At 34.3% G+C, this 15,623-nt stretch overlaps 1 protein-coding gene and 1 long non-coding RNA gene across 4 annotated transcripts in view; one reads left to right on the top strand and one right to left on the bottom strand.

The window, feature by feature from the left end:
• Positions 1-15,623, top strand: part of LOC144447006 (protein PALS1-like) — a 49,499-nt gene that overhangs the window by 26,218 nt on the left and 7,658 nt on the right. For 2 of the 3 annotated variants that reach the window (XM_078136872.1, XM_078136878.1), the window contains 6 exons: positions 4,325-4,434; positions 5,378-5,429; positions 12,415-13,389; positions 14,518-14,726; positions 15,080-15,157; positions 15,435-15,584. In XM_078136872.1, the coding sequence (XP_077992998.1) occupies positions 4,325-4,434; positions 5,378-5,429; positions 12,415-13,389; positions 14,518-14,726; positions 15,080-15,157; positions 15,435-15,584 (1,574 nt within the window). Of the gene's footprint in view, positions 1-4,324; positions 4,435-5,377; positions 5,430-9,163; positions 9,325-12,414; positions 13,390-14,517; positions 14,727-15,079; positions 15,158-15,434; positions 15,585-15,623 lie in introns of those variants that run through there. The other variant, XM_078136887.1, reaches the window with a different exon arrangement.
• On the bottom strand, positions 3,795-8,368 carry LOC144447028 (uncharacterized). The gene is made up of 3 exons (XR_013481992.1): positions 8,309-8,368; positions 5,371-5,481; positions 3,795-3,887 (listed from the first exon to the last, which is right to left on the bottom strand). It is a non-coding gene; the product is annotated as an uncharacterized LOC144447028 (long non-coding RNA).

The following is a 15,623-nucleotide window of genomic DNA, read 5'->3' as shown; positions in this document are numbered from 1 at the left end:
TTACCAGAACTAAACAGGAAATAGAAAACGAATGTTCTACAAAATGAAGTTCACAAAACACTTGCAATCATAAATTTGTTTGATATTGTATTTGTTATCACTTGTTATATAGATGACTTTATGTAGTATAGTTCATTATTTATTGTAGATTACATTTTAAATATTGATTGCATATATCCGGGGATTGTATCATGTAGAATGTATAGGAGAAAGATTTCAGAGTAAACAACAGTGACTACAAAGTAATAAAGCTTTGATAGCCTGTCATTTAAATGAACATGATCGCGATACTAATCTCTGTGGCCTAGTATCCAGTTGTGTGAGATATTACTCTCACTCCTGACATTTCATTAATAAACCTATTGCTTTAATGACGCCTTGGCCAGGGAACCAATGCAAATTTTATTTTGCTTTTAATTCTTCCTCCTGTGAGATGACATCAGTAACATCACTACGTGATTAGAACCAACTCCGAAAGTTGAGCCGTATGATGTAAACATGACTACCATATTCAGAATTGCTGCTCGAAATTGTGATCTAACTTTAGTGAATTAGGTTTGAATATGTATGACCGTCATAGTGAAATGCCAGGTATGATAGCTAGGGGACAAGCAAGAGCAAAATCCCCACAGGATTGGATTCTAGGCTATAATAATAATTGTGAAACTAACCCAGCATCCGGTCACTCGCACCCGGTCTGCATTTTCACTAAATGTGTAAAGACAGTGTACATGTTACTTAGCAAAATGATGATCAAAATTCAAGCTGTCCTATTCCCCTACTCTTTGTTGTAATTCTGTCGTCTTCTGAGTAAAGTTGTGTTTTGAAAAGATTCCAGTCCCATACATGTATCTTCAAAATGCATTTAGCAATTAGCAACCATTTACATGTATGTTGCACACTCACAATGAAGTACTTACATGCATTGATCACAGGCAATATAAGTAGAAATTGAAAAGATAGTGCAGCTGAATCAAACTACATGTACCACTAGTACCAGACTACTCACACGCTACATGTACATGCTGACAGTGGTGAAAACTGAATTTTATTTGACATGATATTAATTGTTGCCACAGCAACTAGATAACTTGATAAATGCATACACTATGTGACCAGCTGAGGTGGAAAAACTTTATCATAGTGCATATTGTATGTCTCTGTACAGTATAAACTATAATGCTTACAGCTATCAATGTACTGTACATATAGCTGTCATGCAGGGCTCGAAATTAACAGTAGTCCCATTCCCACAGACTACCAATTCTGGTCATGAGACTACCATAGTTTGCAACTGGTAGCCCACACAGGCTACCACTGATTATGTGATGAGGATGGAAGATTTATGGACATGAAGGTATTTTAATAATACAAATATTTCCAATAGAGGAATTGTGTTTTCAGTTCAGGAATATCAGACTACAGGTCACAGTCCTTGGGCTACCAATTTGTGAAACTGGTAGCCCACTAGGACTACCAAGAAAAAAGTTAATTTCAAGCCCTGAGACTGTGTGTGTCATCTGCTGTTAATGTTAAGCTTTCCATGGCAAAATAATTTCTTGATCCCTTATCCAATGTTAGTAAATTTCACCAAAGGGTAAACATGTATACAATAAGTGTATGTGTGTATGTACATCAATCATTGTATAGCCTATGTTCAATGAAACATAATATGTATCAAATCTCAATAGTACACTTTTTGATATCTATATCTTCAATGTGGTCATAAGTATGATTATTTCTTTCCCTTTGGCTCTGAGAAACGTGACAAAACATGGGTTAATACTCTTTCAGAATGGATAATATGTTTTTCTCATTTACTCTTGGCTCATTTATAGAATTTGTATGTTAATGCTGATAACAGACTATCAAATATTCAACAGCCAGAATTACAGTATGAAAGCATAAGCACATAGGACATGCCTTCCAGGTCTAAACACTCATTAATTAATTAATGGTAGAAGTGTAAAGCCCAATGTTTGAAATCCACGTTCTGGCGTTACTGTTATCTTAATAGAACCATATGAATAGATAGGATAAGCATTTTTGCTAACTTTTTTCTATAGCTCTTTCCTGGTGTTTTTGTTGACCAAATTTTAATTGTAATATAAAATGGACCTTTAATCTTGTTAAAGAAAAGCACAAACTGAATTCATATATTTTGAGGCGTACTGTTTGGTTCATATTCGAAAGTAACTCAGTGTTTTCCTTATTGAAGCATACTCGCTTGCAATTGACTGAACTCAAACTTGGTATTATAAAGATACATGTATAAACAATCTGATGTGTGATGATGCCTGTTATGAATCAACTGTTCAAAAAACGTCAAAAGAAAATTTTGATAGTATAGAACTTAGAAGGCATGCATCATTGACGTTAACATTATTCTACTATTAGAATACTGGTAGTTCAAATCAAAGTTTTAAGTAAGTATTTTCACTTGTGTAAAATGCTTATAAACTTGAGCTTGTACCACTTTAATATGCATATATGTACGTAATAATGTATATATGTATGTGTGTGTATGTATGTACGTACGTACGTACGTATGTATGTATTGTATGTATGTATGTATGTGTGTGTGTATGTATGTATGTATGTATGTATGTATGTATGTATGTATGTATGTATGTATGTATGTATGTATGTATGTATGTTTGTTTGTATGTATATATGTATGTGTGTATGTATGTATGTACGTACGTATGTATGTATTGTATGTATGTATGTATGTATGTATGTATGTATTTTAGTGTATGTGTGTACATATGTACGTATGTATATAAGAAATGAGTGATAAAACATCTTAAGTATTTACTGGTTCAAAACATGATATACATATAGACTGTTTGGCACCCCATCCCACTCCTACCTAGATTTAAGGATGATCAGTTTGATGTCCATGTAGGATATGTTGGGTATATAAAGATTACATTTAAAGCTTTATTCAATTTAGACAGATGTGTTGATGACTTCAACTATATATTGTCAGATCTGACAAACTCTTTGTTGAGTTATGTAGGGAACTTTTGTCTGTGTTGTCATTAGACTATCATATATACTGACAAGTGTGACTGTCACTCACTCAATCTGACTGGGGTCAATCTGGGTCTTCAAATGGCATGTAAATGGAACATTTTGTGTATGTGTATCTGTCTGTGTCTACATGCATGCATGTTGCCTACATGTATATGTTTGTGCCTGCCTGTTCCTCTGTGTATATGTGCATGCATGCTATCAAGCGTGCGAGCAAACATGCATGTGGTTGTCTGTCTGTCTGTCTGTATGTTTGTGCCTGCCTGCTTCTGTGTGTGTGTGTGTGTGTGAACTTGCGAACGAACGTACTTGTGGTTGTCTGTCTGTATGTTTGTGCCTGCCTGTTCCTCTGTGTGTGTGCGTGTGCGTGTACGTGTGTGTGTGTGTGTTTTGAGGACATTTATTCAGTGTCCCATATACCCTCAAAAAATGTAGTTGGTTAATGTACATGTAACTTTCATGCAATGCTGTCTTTGCCAAGCAAAATACTTGGGCTTTGAAAAGTATGTCAAAAATGTCTTTATAAATACTTGAACTTGTACCGGTACTTGTCAATTGAGTAAGGTCAAGTGTGGTCTTAGAAATCACATATTGACCCAGACATCATTCAGGTGTATTTAACATTGACATGGTCAATGTGTTGATGATATAATCTAGAACCCATGCAAAATGGTATGCTCAAATCAATTCAAAGAATTTCAAACATTTTCTAATATGATGAATGATGAATGTTTTATTTGTATCATATTAGGCCACCGGCCTTTATATACAAAACTTTATAAACCAAAAGTTGTACAGTGGTTTACCATCATCTAGATTTTTCCAACCATTTCAACCATTTCAGCTCTTTTCTGAAAAGCAAAGTGAACATAACGTGAGAGTTGTCTAATTAAATGTTCGTGTTTTGTTGATAATAGTATAATAGTAATTGTTCATCATCAACATTTTCTAATATGTATCTTTAGCGGGCCTGCCTAAGGTTGGTTCATATTGTAAAATATCAAATTACCTTGGACATCTGTAGGGAAATTTGAAAAATTTCATAAAATTTAAAACTTTAGTACCGTAAAAAAATAAACCCTCAATCACATATGTAAATTGTATTGTGTATCCACCGTTTTTATATCACAGAGTTATCTCCAAGCATGTGATGTTGGGGTGTTATCCCAAACAAAAATAAAAATATATTTCTTCTTTTAATAAAGCTAGAACACATTACAGGAAAGACCATATTCTTTGAATGATTTTTTCTAAATTAAAATTTGATTCCATTTTGTTTTTATTGTAGGTTCTCCAGCTGACAGAGCTGACTTGGAAGTAGGAGATGATATTTTAGAAGTCAATGGCATATCATTGGAAAATGCAACACATGCCGAAGTTATACAACATATCCACAAGGTATGCATGCAGGCTGTCTCTATTCTCTATAATATTTACTTGTGATCATTTGTTTTTGCCAAGGTTTTATATATGTAAGAAAAAAGGGGCAAATAAAGTGAAACAACATCGTTTTCTTTGCATTCAGCCGTGCTACTGGTTCAGAGCCTGCACCTATAGGCCAAATGTGAAGGGAACTTTTAAACATTCTTAAATTTACTACCCCATAACAAAACACCTGATCATCCCTCCCTTGCACTGAGGTTTAATATTGATATTGTGGTCTTCAAACAAATGCATATGTTGTATGTTTGTGTTTTGAAATCATGATGGTTTCATGGAAGTTTTCTTTTCACAAACAAGTATTTAAAACAAATACCCCCAGGGTACTGAGCTCAGTGTATCCAAGAAGGGCTCCTTCAGAACACAAGAATATACGTTGTATACATAGAAATGTGTGTCATGCTGCAAGAATTAAACAAATTATCACCCACAGCTATCAGAATCTATTTTTTGATGTTACTAGTCTACGTAAACGTTATTTGAGAATATATCGGAAACCATGAAATATATTAACTTATGTACTTTACTTAGTGTGGTAAATTTTGTGCTTAAATTACAGGAATTGCCCATGGGTCTGTGTCAGAGTTTTATTAGTTTAACTGTATGAACTTGACCTCGATGTTCATTAACATTGTCAATTTCAGAACATGGCCTTTGTTGAAAAGAAAAGAACTCAGGAATATTACTAACTTCACTAAGACCTTGAGACAAATGAACTCAGAAGCATTACTAACCTTAAGACATCAACTCATTTTATAGATATTTGAGTAAATGTCAGTAAATTTTTTAATACTACATCAAGATAATGGCTCTGTAAGAAAGTATATGAAGGGTAAGTGTCATCATAGACTATAAATGAATGCACACAATAACTAGCATACTTCTCATTCTTACTTTATAGTGTATCCGTACCAGATCAATATCCCTTCGAGTCAGGAGGAGGTCACCAGGCGGTGAGTAGTGTACATTTCTCATGGCGGTCACTGACACGTTAGCAGTTCATCGCTGATATTTAAAAATAAATGAGAACAAGAAATATCATGTTTGCAGTCCATCTCTGATATGTAAATGAGAACAACGAATATCTTGTTCATTATTTTGGTAGTCCATCTCTGATATGTAAATGAGAACAAGGAATATCTTGTTCATCATGTTTGCAGTCCATCTCTGATATTTGAATGAGAACAAGGAATATCATGTTCATTATGTTGACAGTCCATCTCTGATATTTGAAATACATAAAATGAAGACTTTAGAAGTTTCAGTTTTGAGCCCCCTTAGTGTAACTGAAACTTAAAAAAAAAAATAGAACTTTCATTCTTATATTCAAGATATTTATGAAGTTTTATTTACTGAAGCATACATGATTGCCTTGTGATCAAACTAGGCATCCCGCCAAATTTGGTTTGTTGATAACTATGTAAATGGTCTGTACTTTACTCACTTGTTTACATACAGACATCAAGCTAGTGTTTATTACTATCACCTAGCGGGTAATTCACTTAATCAAAATGATTTAAATATTCCATTTAAAAAGTGCAGAGATTTTTTCATAATGCAAAAATTATGAAAAATTTAGAAAAATGGCAGCTACGAGGGCATTACTGTTAACAACAAATTATTAATTTTAGCCAAATATACATAGAATATTATTAGAAAGAGAAACATGTCTAAGTAATGATTTGTTTCATACATTCATATTCATGTAAGTGTTTGTAAATAATGTAGATTGGTAGGAAATACTGACTCGAAGATTGTTTTTGTGTGTGTAACTGTATGTATGTATGTATGTATGTATGTACGTACGTACGTACGTACGTACGTACGTACGTACGTACGTACGTACGTACATACATACATACATACGTACATTACATATGTATACGTGATGTGAAAATAAAAAAAAATGTGTGTCACATCAGTTCTCTGTAATTTTTTTTATTTTCAGTGCAATTAAATTTAAACAAGCCCCTCAAGTGTAATACAACTAAGGCCTTAAAAAAGTTGTTTGGTTCCTGTTACCCAACCCCACCTAGATTTTCACTGCCAACCCTAAACTTTTTTTAAATGTAATCGAGAAAAAAATAATTAAATCACGTAAATTCTGAAGTCTCATGAGAAATAGTGAGAAATAAGGATATTTAATGATGTTCATGACGCCATTGCTGTCAGACCGGACCTAATGTGTGCCATGCCAGTAGACTTTCACCATTATGGTGCTGACATTGGACATAAGGACATTTCTGTGGCCACTGGTATTGAGGTGCAGAAACTGACATCAACTTAAGAAAACAATATAAAACTGTTTTTCCAATGTGTAGTGATGGGAAGAAACCAATAACACAGAGACAGTATTGAAAACAACAGAAAACTTATTACTTGAACTAGACACACACGCACATGAAAAATAAAATTTAAAAAAAATTAAAAAGTTAAAAATCTGCCTACCTAAAATTCTAAAATTGAGCGTAACCGTAACCACACAATTTATTTTTTTAGGCCTAAATGCGACATTTTAGACATCATTCTTTTCAGTTTGTCATGAGAGTAATTTGAATTTTAGTTTGTAGGGTGATTGACTGTAATGTTTACTTGTCAAAATATATTTCTGAAGGCTTGGAAAAGATTCTGTAACTGCTAGGTAATATGTGTCTCAAGAGACAAACGTTTATCACTTCTGTGGTGTAAAATAAATTGAATTTTGAACCAAATGAGTTCTAATGAATACTCAGTCTGATTAAGGTCACTAAACAAAAAGAAATATTACTAAACGCTTAAAATTGATTGTCAGATAATTACATTGCTTGTTCCGTGTGTGATGGCTGCTGAGCTGAAAACAGTTGCCATAAGTACAGCGCCCTCTATAGGACAATGTGTGATACTGTACATGCAAAATGTTGGTTTGAGGGATACATGTATGTTAGGTTCCGTTGTTTTAACTTTACACACTGGTCATTCAGAGGTTATTACGGGGTTTACCTGGCCACAGATAATATGAACTGTTAGAAAACGTAAGTGTAAATTTCCAGTTGCTATTGAGATAATATTCAATAGATTGTTAATAATAAATATATTTTATAAAATTGTCATGATATATATACATGTATATCCCCTGCCTCGTTTTGATTTGTAGGCATATATAACCCATTCATAGACCGGTGTACAACCATATTTTGAACTGCCAAAATTTCACTTCAAGTTTTTGTGTGTAAATTTTGATTCTTTCACAACAGATTAAAGGAAATGCCAGATTGAATGTTGTCTATATTCACAATTCATGTGTTGAATCCACGTTCACCTCTAGTCAACTAAACACAACATTGAAGTAGAAATGATGGGGGGAGGGGGAGCTGGTATGGGGATATACAATGTATGCCATGGATTTTATGCTCCCCATGAAATTGAGGAAGTATGAAAGGCCATTGAGCCATTATAGGTCTCTGTCAGGATAATAAATGTAAAAGTGTATAAAATATGAAAACAAACATAAGTGTGAAAGGTAGAGGTTGGTAGGTGTCTAACCCAGTCTGTGGTTTACTCTATCTCTACCTACCATTTATATACATGTGAAAACACAAAGTTAGTGTATACACTGTGTGTGTGTGACTTTACCAAATCAATTACATACACAGTAACAGTACAAAGTGTGCAATATATCAATAGTTATCTACAGTTCTACTCATACTCTATGGGTCTTTGTATAAATAGCCTCCCATGCATAGTTGAATATTGACCACAATAAGCACTCCATATACATTGTAATTCTCCTTTCATAAATTATACAGGAATTTGTTACTTAATTATTGGTGTGTTCGGACATGCATATACATACTTGATCTCCATTCTACTTCCTGGCTATAAATGACACTCTTTTTAAAGAGCATTGTTCACTTCCTGGTATTGCTTGCACCATTGCATTGATACCATCCTATGCTTGTTACATCACGTCATTGTTCATTGGAATCACAACTTTGTGAAACTAATTCAAATATGTGTGTGACCCCCCTGTATGTGTCTTACCTCAAAGTTCCAAGCTGATGAGTTCATATGTTTATGGTTGAACCATTTGATTGTAGGGTAGGTAGATTGTCTTTGAGGGGCAAGGTTTCTTCTCACATGGGTGTTGGGAAATAAAACTGATGACAGGTACCTGTACAGTGTTGACATTAAATTCTTTCCATAGTAAACTTTACTTGGTCAATCTCCAAGAGAAAGACAACATTTTCATGGTCAGCAAAAAAATTATTTCCAAGGTTACATCACCCTTATCAACATTTCACCACTTTGGCTCCCAGTTAGTTCCTTTCATGTTAATTTGTTATGATATTATTTGATGAATTTGCATTTATATGAAATACCTCTGTCATTTATTTGTCAATCATGTTTTGTAGATAGAAATTGTTGGCTTAATTGCTGCGAAATATTGACACTAGAGTCATTGGTATTTTTCCCATTAATACCAAGGCTGGTCCACCCACATTTTTGAGTGCTCAGTGTCCCAGTCATCAAATCTCTGTAAACTTGACGTGAGTGTATACCAGTACTAGTTGTCCAAATTTTGTACCCGCATGTGGCGAGGAGGAGGGAACCGTTTTACAAGTGTTACCACTGTGAGCAGGGGAGTTATGTGAAGTATGTTGCGTTGTATTGAGGTCAGTTGGTATATTTTAATCACTTCATGACATCTCAGTTGATAAGTGTTTTATGAGAAGCCTCAAGTCTGTGTTCTGCCAGGCCCCTCCCTGTGCCTTTCTCACTTGAACATGGCTTCTCTAATATACTGGGAATTCCTTCACTGTCCTTTGTGTGTAAAGCTGGATAACTACAACTGTTAGCCATGTATATGAGGTAAAGTCCTTTTTTTATTCATTTTGCTGTAGCCTTGATGAGTGGTTCTTCTATCCAGTACACAGTACAGGATGGTCTTGGACAGTGTGGTAATATGATACTAGGGTAGTTGTAACAGTCAAAAAACTCGGCCATGCTTCAGTAGTGTCTCACCACTTTATGCTGCCCTTATTGCCAGTTCTGCTAAACCTGCTAAGAAAGGTCTGAGTCAAATCAAACAGCTTCGTATCCCTGTAAATTGTCAATTGTATGTATTATTACCTAGATCAGTCTGGAAGAACAAATCAGAGAAAAAAAGTCATGCATTATCATCACTTCATGATGAAAAACACTATGGTATGCTGATTTCACAGTTGAAGCTATCTAGGTTTTCAAGGCTTCTTATTAGTTGTGAGTAGGTCTCACAGAGTATACTATAAGATCTTGAAAAAGTGTTGTAGGTTTAGTGTGAACTTTCACACATTTTTTTTCCAATGCTACATAAACATGACAGACTAAATCATAGCAATTGTAAACCTGAATTCCATGGTGAGACAAGTTGTTATGCTGCTAGACTGACTTTACAATAAACACTTGCTATACCACCAACAAGGGCATGTACAAGGTTTATTAAACTAGAGATACTAACACTTGTCAGTCGCAGGGCAAAGGTCAGTCGAGAATTTACAAGGTGCAATTTTCACATATTTCATTTTTTAAACGACTTTACTATTATTGTCTTTGTGTAGTGTCATTTGTTTATATGATTTCATCAGCTGGGAGGCATTTATATAACTTACGTCATGTCAACAATAATTTACTTTCTCTTTAACTTTCCTTTTCCTTTTATCTGTTTGCCATTCCTACTACAGTCTAGTCTAGTAATCTGATTGTTTAATTACTTCTTAATTAGTTTTTCCTGGGATAACTGTTATCATTTCCAGGCGCTGTTTGTTTTTCTGTAGTCTTGTGAGAGTTGAAAGATCAGTATTTTTCAGTGAACTGGTGTATAATAAGTAGTGAAAGCCTGAAGTCATTTTACGTGCAGTTGCTAGTGAGAAGGGAGTTCACTTTTTTCGTTCAGATCATTACATATGTAGAAACCATGTGATATCTTGTTTGTTAACGATATAGACTATGTTTTGTTCATATACCCTGTCTGTTACACACGTCAGTTAGCATGTCTCCAACCTATCAAATTACACTGTATCATCTCTATGCAAGTCTGTCGGCCATGAGGAGTAGGCATTTGAAATACTAAACAATTTTCTTCTTTTTTTAACTCCTAGTTTTGATTTGAACTTGTTCTGTTATATTTAATATTTAAGTTTAGTTTAGATTATAATTGCCATGACATATTAAAAGAGTATTTTTATGGAGAGATAATCAAATTATAATGAAGTTCAGGTGCGTGTAAATTTTGAAGAAGGTCTCAGTTGGTACAGAAACACATGTTTAGAATATTCTTATCTATGTTCTTTTGACCATGGCAGCTACAGGAAATTGGGTGTTATTTGTGAGACATTACTTATTTGATATCAGACATTTATCCTAACTGAACACTGACTGTACATTGCTTTAGCCTGTGTTGTTTATCAAGAAATCTTAGAAGTCTGGAATGTCACAATAATTTATCGTCTATTCTGGAGTATTGACCTGACCTTTGAAAGGTCACCATCTTCCAGAAAGAAAACACTGCTGAAAGACAACTCAAAATATAATTTTGGAGCAGATGTATTTGCCATGATTCAAAAAAGAAGAAGAAAAGAAATATGTTATTTTGCTGTTGGAACTCTAGAAGCCTGATAATGTTGTAGTTTGTCTGTGTTGATCTGTTTTTTCCTTCAACACCCAATGTTACCATACTTCTGATATATAACTATTAAAATTGAGCAGCAAAGTCAATTTCGTTATATGATGGTAAATACTCAATGAGTCTGGATGTGTACTCAGTAATCTGTATCCATAGTCTGTTCATTAGAATGGATTGTTATTTTAGTTATATACCCATGTATTTACTCTATAGAAAAAACAAAGTGCTCTCTGCATACATTACATGGCTATCTTTGTATTGCTAATCTTAACAACTTTGTGCAGACAAAAAAATTTGTTGTTGTAATCAGTGCTATAAATATAACCATATATCTCTCTGTGAGTTTGTAGAAGCTGATTTGTGCTCTGTTTCTTTTGTAGTGTTGAAGTTCAAACTAGAGAAGGTTAACAAAACTGTTGTACTATGAATCTTGATTATTCACAAACTATTATTCTCAATATTAGATATTTCAACTGTGGCATGTGATTTGCTTCTCAGTTGTGTATTTATACACTTATCACTACTAAAATATAGAATTGAGGTTGTAGTAAATTGTCAAAGGAGTCAAAGGTTACAAGTTGTAAACGCTGAAATGAAGAATATTTTTCTTTCCTTATATTTCTGTTGATTAAGGTTGTTTGTGTTGTGAGTAGCTGAGTATGGAAGTGAGATGTTTAATAAAACTTTGTGTAGTCAGTAATTTATCAAGACAGTTTAATAGAGAGTGAAAGTGGAATGTGACTGATATGTTATGCCTAGTTGTGTTTCAATTTCAACAGTCATGCCATGCATGTATGCATAGAAGAAGGTTTTTTGCCCCAGGCAGCAGACTACTTCAACAAGGACAGTGAGAATGTTTCAATTTACATGCAGAAAAGGAGAATTGTTTGTTTCAAGTTTCATGTAGAAAGGGTGGATGTTTGTTTCAAGTGTGAGGTAGAAAGGGTGAATGTTTGTTTTAATTTACATGCAGAAAAGGAGAATTTGTTTTAAGTTTCATGAAGAAAGAGTGAATGTTTGTTTCAATTTTCATACTGAGATTTGATGGCATTCATTCTTACTCAGTATACATAATATCAATCCCATCTGTATTATGTATATTGTGATAAGATAAAGGTAATAAGACTAGCAACCATAGAGGAAGTCAGTGGGGTGGGGTGGGGTGGGGGTTGGGCGGCAGCAGAGATTGGTATTGCTAATTTTTGTCATATTACAATTATATGTCAATATTTTGTCACAGACATATTTTCTATTTTGTAATATGTAATGTGTTTTGTGTTGATTTATCTGACTGACAGACACCAGTGGTCCAGATCCAAACAACATACAGGAGGCTTACGTCATAGCAGTAGAACAGCAGGCTAAGGAACGCTTGGCTAAGCTGTCTGCTTTGGAGAAAGTTCAGCCTGTTGATGTGACAAATATGCCAGCATTGGAACGACCCAGTGAAATCATTGGCCCCGAAGTGAATGGAATTGTGGAAACTAACCAAATCTATGCACATATTTTGAATGATAAACAGAGGAACAATAACATAAATGGACTGTCTGCTACTCCTAATGGTGATAATTCCGGCATTGAACCTGTGATCCAGGCCACTAAAGTTGAACCAGACTCCAAATTGGATTTGACAAGTCTTGGAATACAAAGTACTGCCATTGAATCAAGTGCAATTGGTGATAATCGTTCTCTCGGTAGTGGTAGTAGTGTCAATGGACAGATTGAGTCAGAAAGTGACGTTGAAGTCAATATTACAGGAAAATATAAACCATCACCAGGAAGTCAAGTTGTAAGTGAGGTAGCACTTGAAAAGACAGTAGTGCCAACTGATGAGGCACCACCCACTGATTTCAGTGCACTAGATAAACCAGAAATCACACAAGGAGATAATCAACCAACCATGAGTGCACAGGATATTGAAATGGACAATTTTGTTCCAAGGGAACTACCGGTTGATTGCCCACCAAGTTTTGTCGCAGCCAGTGGAATGAAGGACCCGCCACCCTTCTTTTCTTACGATAATACGGACTCTGATATTCATCACAAGGCTACTTTGCCCAAGGATCAGGACAATAGAAACATCAAGAAAAGGAACCAGATGGACGAACAGAGAGTCCAGCCACAGACTTTTCCATCAGCGGGGAATGCTTTGTATGTGAACATGGTAGGAAGACCCCAGAATGATGTAAGGATACCACCACAACAACAACCACAAGCAGTAGGAGGAATACCAGATGGTAGTGTAGAAAGTGCACCTGAACCCTCAACAGTCAGTAAGTTCAAGTCATTTGTATTCAGTGTAATATTGATTTTTACAAGCCCCAATATCTAACTTTTCATTACCGGTATTATTTTCTTAATAGGTCTGTTTAACTATTCTAAAATATGGAATATTCATTCCAACTTTATTGCAGCTATCAAATTATATTCTGTAACAAAAAAAAATTAATGATTTGAATTTGCTACTCTGAAATCCTAGTAAGAAATTGTTTCCCTTGATTTTTAAAATGCATTTTGTGTGAAAATGGAAAATGAAAAAACCCCAGAATAAACCAAAGAACAACAAGTGCTAATTATAATAACAAATAATGAAATTAATGACATAAAAAATGGGAGAAAAATGTTTTTGGGAAAAATCAACACAGATGAAAAGTATTATAATGCAGTTTTCATTCGTATTCCATGCATAGTTTTCATAGTCTGATCTAATTTTCATAATTTAGTAATTTATGCCGACTTGAATTGTTGAAATATTATGTCATAGTTATATTGACATCGTCATCGAAAGATGTTAAAGAAACCAGTGATATGTAGTGTTTAGTATAAAATTTAGGTATGAAAGGTGTGTCAGTCAGTTTTCATGTTGACTTGTATTATTATTCATGAATCATATTCTTCATGACTTGATAGATTTTGTAAACCCATTGATACAATGCAGTGGTTTTCTTAGTTATGATTAGTTCAAAACTAAGGCCAATATAATTCTGGTTGTTTCAGTGATTGATATTTCTATACCAAAAAAATGAAAATTAAAAAAAGATGTATATCATAGTTATTCTCGCATATAAATCAGTCATCAGTTTGAAAATATTTCATCTACAACATGTATTAGTTTTAATCAGTATAATTCTTTGTAGAATGTGAGATGCCTTTCTTTATTTTTATGCTTGTATATCAGGAACTTATAAAGCAAACAGTTAACAATTATTTAAAAAGTACAAACCATGGTGTAGGTAGCGATGGCCTTCATAATGCAACATAGCATGTGATGTCTGTGTTATTGCAAGTATCTATTGAATGGCTGCAATATTAATGAGTTGAATGAACTTCATAGAACCTAACACCGATGAATTCTACTGGTATCTCCATGTAATTGTCTTCCTCTTTACATTACTCTGCAGGTCTAGAGAAATTATTCTCAACGTTGAATAATTTAAAGTCTTCAATGAAAGGTTCTCAGGATGCAGAGGATATTAGGTTTCTACAGAATTTATTTGCTGACCATGAGTTCCAACAGGCAGTCCGTGTGCATAATACCATGACAGACGTTCACACTCAAGAAGTGCCTGTCACACCTGTAATACATAACACACAATACCTTATAACTGAGGTAGGTGCCATTACTACTACACATAGGATAATGTCAACAAATAAATGACTGTTTGAAAGAAAATATAGAGTTCCAGTTAAATATTTGTGTTATAGTTTGTTATATGTTCACAAACAATGCCATTGACATAGTTAAATAATGTAAAGGTATGCTATTTCATATTTGCCATTTTTTTCACATGCCATACTTTCTGTAATTGGTAACATTATTTGTTTATATCCAGCAATGGTATTTTTTTGTAATCCTGCAGTGAGAACTTGTATACATGTATTCCAATGGTTTGCATCAACACTAAATTAAACACTTTCAGAAAATTTGAAAATTTATCTTTTTCTTTTTTTTTTCCACACAAGGTGAAAGGAATTCTTCGAGAAGTTCATGTCAGAGAAAGTGAGGAACTCAAACAAATTTTCAGAAACATCGATTTTGAAGTAAGTTGTACTCAGTTTTCTATGTTAGAGTAATTCTTTGTTGATGTACTGTGAATTGTACACTAGATAATACCACAGTGCTTTTAAAACTTAGGTATAGTTTACCTAGTACCATTACTAAGACTCTTCAGGACACTAGTCTAGTCCCTGTATGGTATCGTTACGATTTACACCTCCATGCACCAGACTATCAGGACACATACACAACTATGTATTAGCTAAAACAAAACTGACTAGATATTTCTGATCATTGGATTGTGAAAATTACTTCCACCAGGCATGTGTTTTGGCCCATGACACCATAGCAGCTCAAGATGGGTGGGTACCAGCAGCAGACGATGAGGACGATCAACTAGACAGGGCGTCACAATTCACAGAGGAAGACTCAGTCAAAATTGTCCGAATTGATAAAACTGCTGAGCCCCTGGTAAGTCAAAACATTTAATATTGTAACTTTAAGTACAAG

This window comes from Glandiceps talaboti, chromosome 2 (genome assembly GCF_964340395.1).
Source record: "Glandiceps talaboti chromosome 2, keGlaTala1.1, whole genome shotgun sequence".
In the NCBI taxonomy this organism is placed as follows: domain Eukaryota; kingdom Metazoa; phylum Hemichordata; class Enteropneusta; family Spengelidae; genus Glandiceps; species Glandiceps talaboti.
Note: the sequence above shows the minus strand (reverse complement) of the source record. Positions and strands in the feature narration are given on the sequence as shown.